The following is a 17,783-nucleotide window of genomic DNA, read 5'->3' on the forward strand; positions in this document are numbered from 1 at the left end:
GGCCAGGGCATCCCACCACCTGCCCAGAGGGCCAAACGCATCCCTCACCCCTTGGAACCCCACCTGTGCACGAATTCATGTACTGGGCCTATAGTATTCTATCTAATAAAAGAATAATATGCAAATTGACCATCACTCTAACACACAATATGGCCACCCCCATGTGGTCAAAGATGGCTGCCCCCAGGTGGATACAAGATGGCCACCACAAGATAGCCGGCAGAAAAGAGCAGTTTTGGGCCATCAGGCTATCAGCGGAGGGCAGTTGGGAGGGACCAGCCATCAAGGGAGGGCAATTGGGGGTGCCCAGGCCTGCAATGGAGGGCAATTGGGGGTGCCCAGGCCTGCAATGGAGGGCAATTAGGGGTGACCGGGCTGGCAGAGGAGGGCAGTTGGAGGGGACCCAGGCCTGCAGGGGAGGGCAGTTGGGAGGGGGGACCAGGCCTGCAGGGGACGGCAGTTGGGGGGACCAGGCTGGCAGGAGAGTGGTTAGGGGGTGATCACACTTGCAGGCAGAAGCAGTTAGGGGCAATTAGGCAGGCAGGCAGGCAAGCCGTTGGGAGCCAGCAATCCAGGATCAGGCCTAAACGGGCAATCGGACATCCCTCGAGGGGTCCCAGATTGGAGAGGGTGCAAGCTGGGCTGAGGGACACCCACCCCCATGCACGAATTTCGTGCACCGGGCCTCTAGTATCTATATAAATATCTATATGTATATACAAAAATTGTTTTGTATGTACATTTTTTGTCTTTTCATTGTAGATATTATTGAAACTTTATTTATTTAATGCTTGCATTTGAAAACCTTAACTTGATTAAGAGTAAAAATTAATATCAACACATCATTAAATCACATATCCTCATTGAAATAATTTTGCTATAAAAAGAACAGCATATTAAAAACAAAGCTTGTATTTTTACATCTAATCAACATATACATTATATTTCTATGTAGTTTTTAGATACAAACTTAGAAATATAAGATGTGTTTCTCTTTCTGCCTATAAGAATTAAAGCATCCTATCTAATAAAGAGGGAATATGCTAATTGACCTTCACGCCATTGCAAAGATGGTGGCACCCACAGCCAATGAGGGAATATGCTAATTGACTCTCACGCCCTCAAAGATGCGCCCACAGCCACAAGATGGTGGTGCCCAGTCCCCTCAGCCTGCCGAGGCAGCAGGCACGTGACAAGGCCAGGCCTGCCCTGCGCACCTGCCTCTACAGTTCCCCAGTCCCCTCAGGCCCCCAGCTGCCCAGGGCTGGCCCAAGGCACAGGCAATCCTAAGATGTCAGCTGCCCAGCCTGCCAGGGCTGCCCGAAGCTGAGGTAACCAGGGCCAGCCAAGGCTTGCGCTGCCAGCAGTTGCAGCAACAGAGGTGTGATGGGGCATCACCTTCCCCTGATTGCCTGGTCGCCTCCCACCCCTGAGGGCTCCCAGACTGTGAGAGGGGGCAGGCCAAGCTGAGGGACCCCCTCCAGTGCATGAATTTTCATGCACCAGGCCTCTAGTTTTAACTTAAAATAAAGAGGAAAATAAAAATATTTTTTATGTTCATTTAACCAACATATGACATAGAGAAATCAAAACTATAAAAAGACATTTAAAATCTCAGAACAAATGTACCCATTGAATCTTTCAATCAAATTTAAATACAATAAAAATAAATTTATGTACAAACAAACAAACAAAAACCCAAACCTACTTGAATGCATAGTATTTTTAAAAAGTATTGAGTCAAAGAGAAGCATGAAAAGCATTTTTCAGCCAAAAGAATCAGAAACTTCATTCACATGTGACAAGCTGAGGCATTTCTGTATAAACCAGGTAACTGAGAGTCTTCCCTTTGGCTCCACCAGTTCTCACCCTTACAGTTGAACTAGAACTTGATTCTGGCTAAGGATTGGGTATTATTGCCAGCAGCTGCTTTCACTCTACCTTGACCAGCAGTTCAAAGCCCATCATTTTATGTACTCAGGGCTGAGCCATCACAAAACTTTGAAAGAGGTCACAGCAGCTCTCCCCCAGGGAGAATAAAACTGAGAGTTCTTACTTAATAGTCATTATACCTGATTGCCTACCAGGATCGGGCCTAAACGGGCAGTCGGACATCCCTCTCACAATCCAGGACTGCTGGCTCCCAACTACTAGCCTGCCTGCCTTCCTGACTGCCTCTAACCACTTCTGCCTGCCAGCCTGACACCCCCTAACCACTCTCCTGCCAGCCTAATTGATGCCTAACTGCTCCCCTGACAGCCTGTTTGCCCCTAGCTTCCCTCCCCTGCAGGCCTGGTCACCCCTAACTGCCCTCCCCTGCAGGCTTGATCGCCCCCAACTGCCCTCCCTTGCAGGCCTGGTCCCTCCCAACTGCCCTCCCCTGCTAGCCATCTTGTGGAGGCCATCTTGTGTCCACATGGGGGCAGCCATCTTTGTGTGTTGGAGTGATGGTCAATTTGCATATTACTCTTTTATTAGATAGGATTATTAGATAGGATAGAGGTCTGGTGCATGGGTGGGGGCCAGCTGGTTTGCCCTTAGGGGTGTCCCAGATCATGGTGGGGGTTCCCTTGGGGCATGGGTTGGCCAGGGCGAGGGGCCTGTGATGGTTTGCAGGCCAGCCATGCCCCCTGGCAACCCAAGTGGAGGCCCTGATATCTGGGATTTATTTATCTTCAATAATTGAAACTTTGTAGCCATGAGCAGAGCCAAGCCTCCTGCTCACTCCATGGCCAAAACCATTTTTGTTGGGATTTATTTATATTCTATAATTAAAACTTTGCAGCCTTGAGTGGGACGGAGGCCAGGGCAGGCCAGGGCAGGTAGAAAGCTTGGCTTCCTCCAACGCCAGGGGCAACTCATTGAGCTGCTCTCTCCAGCTCAATGGCCTGCCAGGGTGCGCGGAAAGTTTGGCTTCCTCCATTGCCGAGGAAATCCAAGCCTCCTGCTTGCACCACAGCCGCAGCCATTTTGGTTGGGTTAATTTGCATACTCGCTCCTGATTGGCTGGTGGGCATGGCTTGTGGGTGTAGCGTAGTGATGGTTAATTTGCATATTATTCTTTTATTAGATAGGATGTATAGGTATATACATGCACACACACACATATATATATACACATATTATTAAGTATATGATATCCCACTTTTCTATTAGTCAGATGTTAAAACTAAATGTAGAATAAACAATCAGGTTTTTTTAATTGTTAAAAAAGATACTAAACCTATATGTCACTACTCGGTTATAAGCAGATGGTCCCCACAGTTACTTCCAGGAATGTAAGAGTATGTCATTCAATAAATACTTTGGCCAACTATGTGCCTGGTGAGAGATGGGCAGCAGTTGAAAGAGACTGTGATTTAAGCACCTGTCACTGAGAGAAATCCACTTGATTAAAAAGGAATCAGCCTTAGCCGGGTTGGGTGAGTGGATAGAGCAGAAGACTGTGGACCAAAAGGTTCATTCTATGTACTTTGGTTGCAGGCTCCTCTCCAACCTGGGCCCCGGTCTGATCAGGGCCATGCAGGAGGTAACCAATCGATGTGTTTTTCTCACATTGATATTACTCTCTGTCTTTCCCTCTCCCACTCTCTCTAAAAATCAATGGGATAGTATCCTTGGGTGGGAATTTAAAAAATGAATCATATTGCAACTTAAGCTTTTTATAAGGTGAAAATTACTTTCCAAACTCTGGAAGAACCTTCAAAAATGCTTGCTACATACTCAGAATTACTGGGTATCTTTCTGATAATTATGAAAACACTTATTTGTTTGATTTTTTTTATCTGATATTTTTAAACACTTATTTGTAAAGATAAGTTTACCCCTTTGTTTATTGCAGTATTAACCACAGTGGTCAAGACATGGAAATAACCTATATGTCCTTTCACAGATGATAGAATAAAGAAATAGTGCTACATATGTTCAATAGAATACTACAAAACCATATAATTGATGAAATATTGCCATTTTAGACAACATGGATAGATCCTGACAGTATCATACTAACTGAAAAAAAAGTCAGAAAAATTCAGAACCATATAATTTCACTCCTTAGTGGAATATAAAACAGAAAACAACCAATGAACAAAAAACCAAGCTCATAGACACAGACAATAAGATGGTGGTTACCATAGAGGAAATGAGGTTGGGGGAAGATGATGAAGGTAAAGGAGGTTAAATATATGGTGAGGGAAGAAGACTAACTAGTCTCTGCGTGATGAAGACACAATGCAATATACAGATAATGTATTACAGAACTGTACACCTGAAATGTATATAATCTTATTAACAAATGTCACCCCATTAAATTAACAAAAGATTGACCAGGATGGTGAGGTCTGTGGTTAGAAATCTGATGTGACTCTCTCCCTTTCGAGGTACAGAGATGGGAACCAAAATGAATTCCCAGCTCCTCCTGCTCCTGATCCTTCTCAGCGTGCTCTTCTCACAAACATGGGCCTTGCCTCCTTTGGAAGCAGAAGTGCTAAGGTCAGTTCCCTTTCAATTGAGACAGTTGAACCATCTGTCTTCATCAAAATGAGAATTTCCTCCCCAATGGCCACTATCAGTCTATTCAATGCATCTATGAATCAGTTCTATTTTGCTTGTTCATTTATTTTGTCCTTTAGATTCCACACACAAGTGAAATAATATGTATTTGTCTTTCTCTGACTGTAATTTAAAAATAAAATTTAAATTAAAAAAAGAAATGTACTCTATTTTGGACAACTCAAAATTTTTAATTATGGATTATTTATGGAAACATTAGGTTCATACACTAACCAAGATGTTTTTAGCATCAGGTCTACTTGATTATTCCTTCATACATCCCTTACTGAAATTATATTCATAAGGAGGATTACAAAGTAGACGGCACCACAAAATTCATTGAATGTTAGTGACTATTCAACAATACGATGATACTTTGGACTTGATCAGTACAAAGAAACCTATCACAACAAGGTGAATCTTTGAAGTTGTGTTTCAGGACTTAGAGAAAGAAAAATACTTGAGGAATGTTTCAGTCAAATGCTACTAAACAACAAATAATCAAAGTTCTCTCAATTTTCATATTGAATATTAAACTTTTTTCAAAGGTTGTATCTATATATACAAAAGCTTAATATGCTAAGTGTCCGACCAATCAGTCAACCATTCAGTTGACCACTTAACCAGTTGCTGTGACATGCACTGATCACCAGGGGGCCGATGCTCTGACCAGTAAGTTAGCTTGCTGCTGGGGTCTGGCCAATGGGAACTGGACGAGACAGGCCAGACACATCCTTAAGCCCTTCCACGGTCCCTCCCTGGCCAGCCATCCCCATGGCCCTGATCAGGACTGGGCAAGATGGCCCCAATTGGCCCCAATCGCTGGCCAGGCCAAGGAACCCACTCATGCATGAATTCATGCACTGGCCTCTATTTTCATATAAAATCTTTCTTTGGTGAAATTTAACATTGCCAGGGAGAGATATTACCAATGAGGTGTACATTGCTTAATGCTCTGATCAAGTTGAACTGAGTAGTTCTTATGCTTGGTACATGCAGCTTATAAAAGTTGTATGGCATCAATTTCTAGGATAAACAATATTTAACACTTATACTCTCATAAGTCATAGAAGCCATTCTCAATTATACCACCCATCTTTTTTAAATGGGTGATATTTCCCAAGATTTTGAGTATCTTCTTTCAATTTTCTTCACTGATTTGGGTGACAAAGAGTTAATGATAAAAAATTTCTTATGAGAATCATTTCAACCTCTTGTTTGTAATAATCCTGTAAAAAGAACCCACAAAGATTTCCTGGAATTAAGCCACACTTACTGAGACTTAAGTCTAAACTATGAACTAGGAAACAAACTTGCTTATATTTTGAAATGTAATTCATGTAATTTTTCTTGTAACCAGATTAGAAAGTGTGATTAGCATAGCAGGATATTCTTTTACTGGACTAGTATGAATTTAAACAAAGCAAATAGATACTAAAATCATAAAATACAAGAAAGAATTGGGCTTTTGAATCTTTCTCCCTTCATGAACATTAGAACAAAATTGTAAAAAAACTACATACACTATAAATTATCACGGATAAAAGTAGAGACCATTTTACTTTCTTTTCCATAAAGTAGTTCATGTGGCTATACTTTTACCTTGGACTCTGGTTAAATGTATGCTAAGCTCCTATAAATTCAGTTCCCACAACCATAAATTAAGTGTGTATCAAAGCACAGCCCTCTATCCATGCTTGCCAACTAGTTCTTTGCAGTACTTGTCAAGTGATTGATTTGGAGCTGTTCAAAAGCTGGTGTGGTTGTGGGTGTGTATTGGAGAATGGGGTTGAAATGTGGTAATTCTGCGCAGTGCAAGGATTTATGAAAATGATGCGTATGACTTTTGAAAAAGAAGAAATTTAAATCCCTTGAGAAAGACAATCTGGTAATTTGTTTTTTAATTATTTTAGACTAGAGCCTCGGTGCACGAAATTCATGCAGGGGTAGGGTCCTGAGGCCTAGCTGGTGATCAGGGCTGATCTTCAGGGCGACCAGTGGGGGGAACGGGGGGCCCCTTCTGGCACCCACCTTGGCTGGCCTGGCACTGCCCACTTGCCCACACCCCCGTTGCCGCCACTGGTCAGGACCTGCAGGCTGTGGGAAGCTCCTGCTTGAGTGTCTGCCCCCTTGTGGTCATTGCACATCATAGCAACCAGTCGTTCCATGGTCATTCTGCTGTTCAGTCGATTTTCATATTGGGCTTTTTTTATATAGGATTATGTGTGAGAAAGTGCATTGGGAATGATGACATTCTATAAAAATGTCAAATAGCAGTGGTACTACTACCTTTTATTACAGGGTGCATATTACCCTGGAATAGGGCCTTTCTGAAACTTTTATATTGTGATTATTTCAACATCAAGGAATTGTAATAATAAAATGATGAAAATTACTTCTCTATGCTTTAAAACTTATATAGATCTCAAAAAAAGATTACATAAATTTGGGTCAACATGAATAGCATTAAACTTTTTAAAAGGCTTTGGGAGAATTGATATTTTGTAATAAAAGATAATTATAATTTATTAGCATATCAAATGTTTTTGTTACTTTTCAAATCTATTCCGGCACATAAAATTTTTATTTTTATGAAGAAAACTCAGTGGTTCTAGCTATAACATTAATCATTTGTTTATTTCATTGCTGATAACTAAAGATTAAATTATTTCACATTAAACTTGGTACCCTTTTTTATCTAAAGAACAGGATTCTTTTTCTTGATCTTTTACATCATGAACTCACTCCCTATAGATTTATATGAATCAGATATAATAACAATTAAGTAAGAACTCCCAGTCCTATTCACCCTCGGGGAGAGCTGCAATGATGTCTTTCAGAGTTCTGTGATGGCTCAGCCCTGAGTACCAGCCCTATAAAATGATGGCTTTGGACTGCTGGTCAAGGTAGAGGGAAAGCAGCCGCTGGGAATAATACCCAACCCTTAGCCAGTACCAAGTTCTAGTTTAACTCTAAGGGCAAGAACTGCTGGAGCCAAAGGGAAGACTCTCAGTCACCTGGTAAATATAGAAATGTAGAAATGCCTCAACTCCTCCTGAATTCTTTTGTTTGAAAGATGCTTTTCCTGAATACTCTTTTAAAATTACTCATGCAAGTTGCGTTTTCTTTTTTTCTTGTATTTTGGACTAAATGATTCAGTGGGTACCAGAGGGGAAATGGGGTTGGGGGGAGATGAAGAGAGTAAAGGAGATTAAATATATGATAGTGGAAGGAGACCAGTTTTTGACTGCTGAGCACATATTGTAATATACAGGTGATGTATTATACAGTTGTACACCTGAAATGTATATAATCTTATTAACAATGTAACCCCATTAAATTAATAAAAGAATGATCAGGCTGGTGAGATCTCTGGATGAAAAATCTGATGTGACTCTCTTCCTTTTGAGGTACAGAGATGGAAACCAAAAGGAATTCCCAGTACCTCTTGCTCCTGATACTTTTCAGCATGCTCTTCACAGAAATATTGGCCTTGTTTGTAGAAGCAGAAGCTCTGAGGTAAGTTCCCTTTCTATTCAGTTGAACCTTCTGTCTTCATTGAAATGATAATTTCCTTTCCTATGGCCATTATCAGTCTTTTCTCTGCATCTATGAATCTGTTTCTATTTTGTTTGTTCCTTTATTTTGTCCTTTAGATTCCACATACAAGTGAAATCTAAGTTATTTGTGTCTAACTGTAATTTAAAATCAAAATTTAAATTAAAAGGAAGAATTCCCTTTCTGTTATTTTTAAATTATGGATTGTTTATTGAAATATTAGGTTGATATGCTAGCCAATGTTTTTTAACATCAAATCAACATGATTAGTTTTTCATACATCCCTTACTGAAATGGTATTCATACATAAGATTACAAACCAGAAGGCCACACTAAATTAATGAAATTTGAGTGACTATTCAGCGATGGGGCGATTTTTTTGGACCTAATCAATACAGGGAAACAGCACAACAAGGTGCAGCTGAGACTTAGAGAAAGACAAATACTTGAGGAATATTTCAGCCAAATGCTACTAAACACCAACAAATATTCAAAGTGCTCCCAGTTTTCTAATTGAATATTAATTTTTTTTCAAAGTTTCTATTTTGTAAAAAGTCTTTCTTCCTGTCAAATTTACCTTCACAAAAGGAAGATATTACCAACGAGAAGTACTTGGCTGAATGCTCTGATCAAAATTATCTGAGTAGCTCATGCTTGGTACAAGCAGCTTATAAAAGTTGTATGGCATCAATTTCTGGGATAAACAAAATTTTACTCCTTCTACTCTCATAAACCATAGAGGCCATTGTCAATTATGCTACCCATCTTTTTTCATTGGGTGATACTTCTCAAGATTTTGAGTGTCTTATTTCAAATGATTGTAAAAATATGTGTTATATTGTGAGAAAGAATTTTATTACACTTGGGTGAAAGAATACCATGTGAAGGAGAAAACTACCTTGATCAAGCTTTATTTAAAAAGACTTTAACTGGTTGCAAATTGCATTAGCTGAAAATGGCAGATCGGTTCATTTTTAAGGAGGAGTATTTAAGAAAATGTACTTTTGAAATATAAATGTTTTATTTTTGTGTTTCCATGAAGCCATTTCTACAGTGTAACACTGCATGTTTCCACGTGTCATGGCTTCGTCCAGCCTCATTTATGGCAGCTTGTGCCCCTGTCCATGACTTGCATGCACAGGCTGTAACATGGAACAAGCCAGGATGAACTAACCACTCACTTGCATTCTGTTGCACAAAAAGTCAACATCAGAGATTGCGCCAATTCTAGTAAAACTTTCACCTTTAGGATTCCAGGTTAGAGGAAGTGTCGTGTCTGTGTAAAGAAAAGATGTCTAATGAGAAAAGTTGTTCATTCACAGAGCAATTTGTCAAGAGCATCACTGAAGTATAGACAGAGTGACTCTCTACTGAAGACAAAGAATAGAAGCTTCCTCATTAGAACAGAAAACGTGGTTGCTAGACCCTAATGTCCTCTAATATTGCAAAACAAGTAGCAAAAGGTATAATAAAATTTGTGCTAAAATCAGGATAGTTTCTTTTTTGTATATGTTTTGATTCTAAGTAGAAGAATAAAGTACCAAAATTAAATTAATGAAATGGAAAATAAATATTTTTTTTCTTCCAATGTGTCTCAGAGAAGAATTAGTTTTATAGATTCTGTCAGAGAGCATTGTTTACCACTGACATACACTTCTAAAAAAGGTACTTTAATTTTGCAAAATTTGGGTCTGAAAATATAGATTTTGATATGTGACGAAAACATCTTTTATTAGGTTCTAAGGGAACTTCTTTTGCATTTAAGTTTGCATGAATGGCTTTCATAGTAAACTGATGAAGTTCATTCATACTCAGTTAATCAAAATAACATTGTAAAAATCATTTCTAAAATACTGCCTATCCTGTCTTCCTTGTTTTAGGAATGTCAGACATGCTGATGGAGTTTCCACCAGTGACATTAGTAGTCTCTTGGATCATCATTCTCCCAAAGATTACTCTGAGTCCCTTATTGAAAAACGAGCAAGGTAAAGAGAATACACTATTTTTCTCAAACACATTATGATTAATTTATTTGAAAATTACATTTTCAGTGTTAATGATTCATTTACTTTGTTTCAAATTGATAACTCTTGGTAATGTTCAATATAGTTAGATACAGCAGGCCCATGCCTTAGGACATAAGACTTTGTAGTAATAAAATACTCACTGGCTTCTGACAAACTTATATTTTCTGGGTAGCAATTATTTGTAAATCTACAATCAAACTGAAGTAGACACAGTAAAATATCAATAAGATATAATATAAAGTGTAGCAAATTTTATGATAAACCAAAGTACTTCTTTTTAACTGTACTGCTCAATCCAAGCATTGGAAGGTTCTTTCTTTAAATGGCCAATAGCTTACTATAAGGATGGCACCATTCTGGGGCAAAACTTCTAAATGAGCATCTTTTTTTAAGTCTTTTTAGTTGAAAGTACTACGTATGTTCCCTTTCTTCCCATTGACCCCCCCCCCCCTATTTTTCCCAGAGGCAGAACACCATTGCAAATAGCTCCCCATTTGTGTATTTTTTATAAAGCATTTGCTCAGTTAATACAGAATATGTCTTAAACACCCCCCAAAATGTGTTAGATTATTCCTAGTTTCCCCAATTTTAGGCTTAGGAGTATTTTCCTTTTAGTGTATTTGTGATAGAAAATGAGTAGGGTGTTGGAATACCTTTTTAGCTGACACCTAGGAATCTAGAAATGTTGGCATATATATCATTTTTTAAACCATTTCTTTGCTTTTGCTCGTGTTTATTAGCAATGACATCTCAGAAGACCAGAGACCAGTGAAACGCCAATCAGATTCTGAATTTTCTGCTGCTTTTAACCTCTTCCTTCAAAAAAAAAAGTTTAAGAAGCAACCAAAGAAGAAATTAAGGAGAATAAGTAAGAAACTGCAACTTGCTAAATTGAGAAATTATAAATTACTTTCAAAATACAAGCTACATATGGAGCCTTACCTATCTCTCTGTCTCACCATCTATACTCTGAAGCAGTAATTCTCAACCTTGGCTGCCATTAGACAATCTGGGAGAACTTTTAAAATACCTGTTTGGGCCCTACCCAAAACCATTGCCAGGAAATTAGTGCCTCTACGGATATGGCTCTAGACATGGGTATTTCTTAAGCCTTCCCAGTTTGACTCTATTGTGTTTCCAGGGTGAAAAACAAAATGACTGTAGGGGCATCTACTCTGAATCTGGAAACAAGTTTTATCAAAAGAGCTGGTTTTTAACCATGGGAAGCACAGTCCACTAGCAATTTAGTATCACGTGGAACTCCCTGTATGAGCATTTCAACTCCCTTATTTTACTAAATTAAGCTATGAATTATTTTGTCTTCTGAGACTCAGTAAAGCCTGAGTCTCTCTGGGGGGGGGGGGGTAATAGACATTGGAGCACAAAAAATAGGAAGTGGGGTGCTCTCTCTTTTTATTCCAATTATTTTTGTTTACATGGTGAGTGTTAAGGACAATTCTGGATGGGTGAAAACAGACAAAATGACACTCTGTCCAATAGATTGTAATTCTGAAAAGATAGTTTAAGCTTCTTTAAGGTTAAGGACCACTTCATAATCAATTACTAGCATTATAGATAACTAGAGGCCCAGTGCACGAAATTTGTGCACTGGGGAGGGTGTCCCTCAGCCCAGCCTGCACCCTCTCCAATATGGGACCCCTCGGGGAATGTCCAACTGCAGGTTTAGGCCCGATCCCTGTGGAATCGGGCTTAAACCTGCAGTTGGACATCCCTCTCACAACCTGGGACCCCTGGTTCCTAACCGCTCACCTGCCTGCCTGATTGTCCCCTAACTGCTCCCTTGCTGTCCTGATTGACACCTAACTGCTCCTCTGCAGGCCTGATTGTCCCCAAATACCCTCCCCTGCTGGCCTGATCACCCCCAAGGCTTTTATTAGTATAGATATGACCCTGCACAGAAAATTTTACTAACCCTGCTTTACAATAAGGACTTGAAAATTGAATCATTAGGACCAGACACCAAGATTTTCTTTCTTTGAATAGTGGAGGGAATAATTATCTTGTCTTTAAGTTGCCTGGAAATTAAAATGAGATAATGACTTAGAAAAGTATAAAAGTATAAAAGCACCATATAAAGACAACTGTCTTTTTAATGAAGTGGTAAAATGAAAAACACTATTTTTATTCTCCCCTTCCTTCCTTTACAGCTTTTATTTAAACTTTGAAATTTATAAAAATTTCACTCCAATTTTCATTTCTTTATATTCAATATTATTTTGTATTGGTTTCAGGTTTTATATTAGTTACAGAATAGTGGTTAGACAATCATATTCTTTACAAAGTGTTCCCCGATATTTCTAGTACCCACCTGGCATCATACCATCATTACAACACTACTGACTATATTCCCTATTTAAGTGACAATGGGTTTACAGGTTCCTTTCAGTCTTTCTTTTGTGGTGCTTGTCCTTCCTTTTCTTTCTCACTTCTTCCCTCATTTTCTTTATATAGTATCTCAATTGGCCATCAAAGCTCAGTGAAGGCACTGGGACACACTTAATCCATTTTACAGACCAGGAAACTGAGGCCAGTTCCAGTTGGCTGTGGAACTTGACTCAGCACACAGGAAGCCCTCAGAGCCATGCTCTTTGCGCTTCCTAAGGGGCAGCTACCCAGCAAACAGAACAAACCTTCCAGTCAGGCTTCCAAGCCTCTTTCTCAAGCACCTCTTCATTGCGGATGCTCCACATTCTTTCCTCTCCCCGTCCCCTGTCCCCCATTCTTTACTGACCCCGCTTCTCCAGAGCAGGTGGAAGGCTTCGCACTCACTGCCTAGGCATGCTCTGCCATGGGGCAGGGCACCGTGGGCTTGCTTTTGGGTCAAGGCAGGAGCAGGAGTCACTGCCTCTGAAGTGTGAAGGCTGCCTGAGCGAGGCCCATTAGCACTGGGAGCTTCTCTGAATAACATCAGTCAGTCCAGTACCCTGCAGTGCAGCACCCCTCCACTGAGGTGACACCACCCCTCAACCCCCACCTCAGGGGTGAAGGTCCTTGCCCCTCTGCTCGGGAGTCCTTCCATGCCCCTTGATCCCTGGCTGGGCCCACCCACGTCTTGGGGCCACTGCAGAACCTCTGTCTCTCTGCAGATGAGGCAGATCCCTGCCCTCAGTCTCCATGAAGCTATGAATCTCAGCAACCCCATGCCTGCAATGTTCCCAGGGACCCCCGGGAGCGGCTAGGATCCGGCCTTGCCTCCCCTGGGTGGCGATCTTCCCAGGGACCCCTGGGAGCAGCTAGGCGGGTCCAGCCTCACCTCCCCAGGGTGGCGATCTTCCCAGGGACCCCTGGGAGCGGCTTGGCGGGTCCAGCCTCACCTCCCCGGGGCGGCGATGTTCCCAGGGACCCCCGGGAGTGGCTAGGTGGGCGCTGCCCCTCCTGGACCTGCAATGGACCTGGACCCCTCCTGTGTCATCTGGCGCTGCCCACCCCACCACCTCCCCGGCCATGGATCAGTACCTTGTGGACGGTGTTTGGCGCTGCCCCGCAGGGCCTCCTCCGCTCCCGATGGACCTGTACCCCCGGAAGCAGGCCATGGTGCTGCCTGCCCTGCCTTCATATGCAAATTAACCGCCATCTTTGGTGAGTTAATTTGCATACTCACTCACTCTGATTGGCTGTGGGCGTAGTGAAGGTACAGTCAATTTACATATTTGTCTATTATTAGGTAAGATTATTTAGACCACAGAGAACTTGATAGAGCACAGATAATATTACAGATTATATATCATCATTTCTTTAGATGCTTTCTCATCTAAGAGCCTTAAAATGTACATTTTCTCTTCCTGGTCTACAGGAAGTCAGAAGGATGATTCAAAAAGCAACTCTTTGAAAGAAAGCTGATGACAAGTTTCCAGGGGTGAGTATATCCGTGCATTCTTATCATATTCTTACAGCAATCATCCAGCTATTTCAGTAGGTACCTTTTGTCCAGATATAAAATGGAGGAGACTGACCCACACCACACTAATGAGAAAACTGGCTTTCCTATTGAGGTCATGGCAGGCTGCTCATATTGATTTAAGTTTATCTGATGATCCACTGCTAGCATCTTACTTAATATATGTATAGAGAAATGGCACCAAATTACAGCAAGGCTTGTTATTGTGAAAACACCAAGGCACTCTAGGCCGAATTGGATTCCTTGAAACATAGCAAGCTTCATGCATTAAATGTCCAACTTGGGTTCTTTTACCTATAAGGTGAAAATAAATACTATGACTCCAATAGTATCCACTGTGAAAGATTTTTTTAGTAGAGAAAACATAAATTGTGGGTTTTTTTCCTTTGTTAACTGATAAACTTATTATCATAATTGCTTTTATATCTACACATCCTATTTCTTTTCTGAGTAAATTAATGTTTACATTAGCTCATAAAATATATTTATAATACTTGGTTTGTAAAATTTTATGTCATCACTATATCAGAGTTGGCAAATATTTCTCTGATGGCTCCAGAGGAAATATTTTTTGTTTTTTGGTTTATAGGGTTTCTGTTTAAAATACTCAAACATGATATTGTAATATGAAAGCAGCTGCAAATAATATGTAAAAGAAATGGGAACAGCTGTGTTACAATAAAGCTTTATTTCTAAAACAAGAAAGTAGGCTAGACTACAACCCTGAAGGGGTCAAGGAGATTAAAGGAGACCCAACCTCAGAAAGAGTATAATTCATTGTCCAACTTCAGTCCTGGTGTTCATGAGAGTCCTCAGTAGTGGGCAGGGTATCTGGGAAGACACCTGCACAAGTGGTGACTTGTATCCACTGATGACCCTTCACTTCTAAGGGACATACATGGTCAGGGGTGTGGCGCATGACTATTTGTGGTCATAGATAAATAATTCAGAGCAATGGGTCCCTTTGCTCACAAAAGGAAGGTAATCTTATGAAGCTCCTTGAAAAACTGTTTATAGGAAGAAGACCTCTCCATTACATTATACAGCACAGCAGACACTAAAGCACAAAAGAGGTCTAATAACTCTGTCCTCTGTAAATTGTATTATTTATGAAATTACATCTTCCATTCTTATTTTGATATGTAGTTTTGGACAAATTCTTTTTCATAAGAAATCTTGTGGGACAGCCATTTGTGAAAATTACAAATGGGGAATTAGTGACTGTTCACAGGGCCCCTTCCCATCCCAGCGCCTTTCTGTCCATCAGGCCTTTGGAAGATGCGCTCCTGATACCCCACCACATGCTCTCCTGTCACAGGCTGTGGACAAGGGGCAAAGAGAAAGAGATGTTCATCAAATGAGTGAACAAGAGGATGAAATTAACATGCTGTCAATGAAAATATTTATTTGCTTATATACCAATTCTTTCTTTTTCAGAGTTATAAAAGAAACATGATTAAATGTAATAATTCTAGTTTGACTTCCAAAGAACTAATTTAAGAAAACATTTTCAGATAAAATAAAACCAAATAAATGCTGTGTTGTGCATGTTGCACTTTATTCCAATATGATAACTATTGTGCTTACATTGCATTTAATATTTGGAATTCTTAAGTTTGTCTTTAGTGAAAATCTTGAATTTCATTTGCTGTGTACATTTTTTTTTAATGAATCTTTATTGTTCAGATTACAATTGTTTCTCCTTTTTCCCCACATATCTCCCCACCACCCAGTTCCTACCCCCCCCTCTTCCCTTACCTCCCCCCCCCCCCGCTGTCCTTATCCATAGGTGTATGATTTTTGTCCAGTCTCTTCCCATACTCCCCACACAGACACCCCTTTCCCCCTGAGAATTATCAATCCACTCCCATTCTATGCCTGATTCTATTAAGTTCACCAGTTTATTCTGTTCCTCAGATTTTTAATTCACTTGACTTTTAGATTCACTTGTTGATAGATATGTATTTGTTGTTCATAATTTTTATCTTTCTTCTTCTTTTTCCTCTTTTTAAAGAATACCTTTCAGCATTTCATATAATGCTGGTTTGGTGGTGATGAACTCCTTTAGCTTTTTCTTATCTGTGAAGCTCTTTATCTGCCCTTCAATTCTGAATGATAACTTTGCTGGGTAGAGTAGTCTTGGTTGTAGGTTCCTGCTATTCATCACTTTGAATATTTCTTGCCACTCCCGTCTGGCCTGCATGGTTTCTGTTGAGAAATTAGCTGATATTCGTATGGGAGCTCCCTTCTAGGTAACTAACTGTTTTTCTCTTGCTGCTTGTAAGATTCTCTCTTTGTCTTTTACTCTTGGCATTTTAATTATGATGTGTCTTGGTGTGGTCCTCTTTGGATTCCTTTTGTTTGGGGTTCTGTGCGCTTCCTGGACTTGTAAGTCTATTTCTTTCATCAGGTGGGGGAAGTTTTCGTTCATTATTTCTTCAAATAGGTTTTCAGCATCTTGCTCTCTCTCTTCTTCTGGTACCCCCATAATTCTGATGTTGGTACGCTTGAAGTTGTCCCAGAGGCTTCTTACACTATCTTCAACTTTCTGAATTCTCTTCTCTTCATGCTTCTCTGGAGGAGTGTCCTTGGTCTCTTTGTATTCCAAATCTTTGAGTTGATTCTTGCAATCCTCTAGTCTGCTTTTGGGTCTCTGTATAATATTTTTTATCTCAGTCAGTGTATGTTTAATTTCTAGTTGGTCCTCATGGAATTTATCGGCCTTTTCCATGAAATTCTTGAAAAACCTTATAACCGTGGTTTTGAACTCTATGTCCAGTCGCTTGTTCTCCTCCATTTCTTTGGTTTGTGATCTGTTTCCTTGCCTTCTCATATTCTCTGCTTCCCTAAGTTGGTAGGGTAGTTTCGTGTACTAGGTGTCCTATTGGTTCAACGGGTCAGCCTCCCAGTTACTTGAGGTGGACACTCTTGGTGTACCCTTGTGTACTGTGTGTCCCCCAGCAGGGGCTACAGCAAGGGCTAGTTTTCTCCTCCTTTGCTTGGGCGGTTTTGGAGCAGTCTGACTGGAGCTGCAGTTGGTTAAGCTGCTCCAGAACAGGCCATTTATATGCAAAAGCCGCTGTGTGGAGCAGGGGCAGGTTTGTAGAATGTGCGGGGCGGGGCCTCAGGGCGGGGTGGGGTCTCAGGGCGTCACTAGGCTGGGGCGTGGCCAACGGCGATGGCTGCCTTCAGCCGTCTCTGCCTTTCCACGTTTCCAAGTCCCTGCGCCCCGCGCTCCAGCGCAGTAAACAATGATTGCTGGGCGCACCACCGCAAAAAAGTCACTCTCACTTTCCGACCCGATGGCCGAGAGTCCAGCTTCTCCCCGTAGGTGCCTGGGTCCCCCGAGTGTCCCCAGAAACTGGATTTCAGAGTGATCGGGAGCTTGTCTCCCTACGGGTTGAAGAAAAGCCGCGCACCCAGCCGCCCGCCGCCGGCCCGATTCGCGTGCCTCCGTACCTCAGCTTTTCAGCGATTGTGCTTCTTTCTCTTCTTAGTTGTAAATCTTCCACTCAGCCAGCTTTCCCGTGGTTCTGGGTGGTAGACGTTTTTGTCTTTTAGTTGTATTTTTGAAATTGTTGTGTGAGGCAGCAGATTAGTTGTTTAACTATGCTGCCATCTTGGTTCCTCTCTGCTGTGTACATTTGATGTGTGTACTTTTCCGTCAAATACAATAGCACATCAAAAAAATAATACATCACAATCAAGCGGGTTCATGCCAGGCACAA

The 17,783-nt window shown here is 40.9% G+C and overlaps 1 protein-coding gene across 1 annotated transcript in view; it reads left to right on the forward strand.

Annotated features, from left to right (window-relative positions):
- Positions 1 to 13,997, forward strand: part of LOC129150648 (VIP peptides-like) — a 35,395-nt gene extending 21,398 nt beyond the window's left edge. Inside the window, exons 4-7 of the mRNA XM_054722688.1 lie at positions 8,020 to 8,070; positions 9,990 to 10,094; positions 10,877 to 11,004; positions 13,951 to 13,997. Coding sequence (XP_054578663.1) covers positions 8,020 to 8,070; positions 9,990 to 10,094; positions 10,877 to 11,004; positions 13,951 to 13,997 — 331 coding nt within the window. The remainder of the gene's footprint in view (positions 1 to 8,019; positions 8,071 to 9,989; positions 10,095 to 10,876; positions 11,005 to 13,950) is intronic.
- Positions 13,998 to 17,783: the final 3,786 nt, after the last annotated feature.

Source organism: Eptesicus fuscus, chromosome 10 (genome assembly GCF_027574615.1).
Source record: "Eptesicus fuscus isolate TK198812 chromosome 10, DD_ASM_mEF_20220401, whole genome shotgun sequence".
NCBI classification, from domain to species: Eukaryota; Metazoa; Chordata; class Mammalia; order Chiroptera; family Vespertilionidae; genus Eptesicus; species Eptesicus fuscus.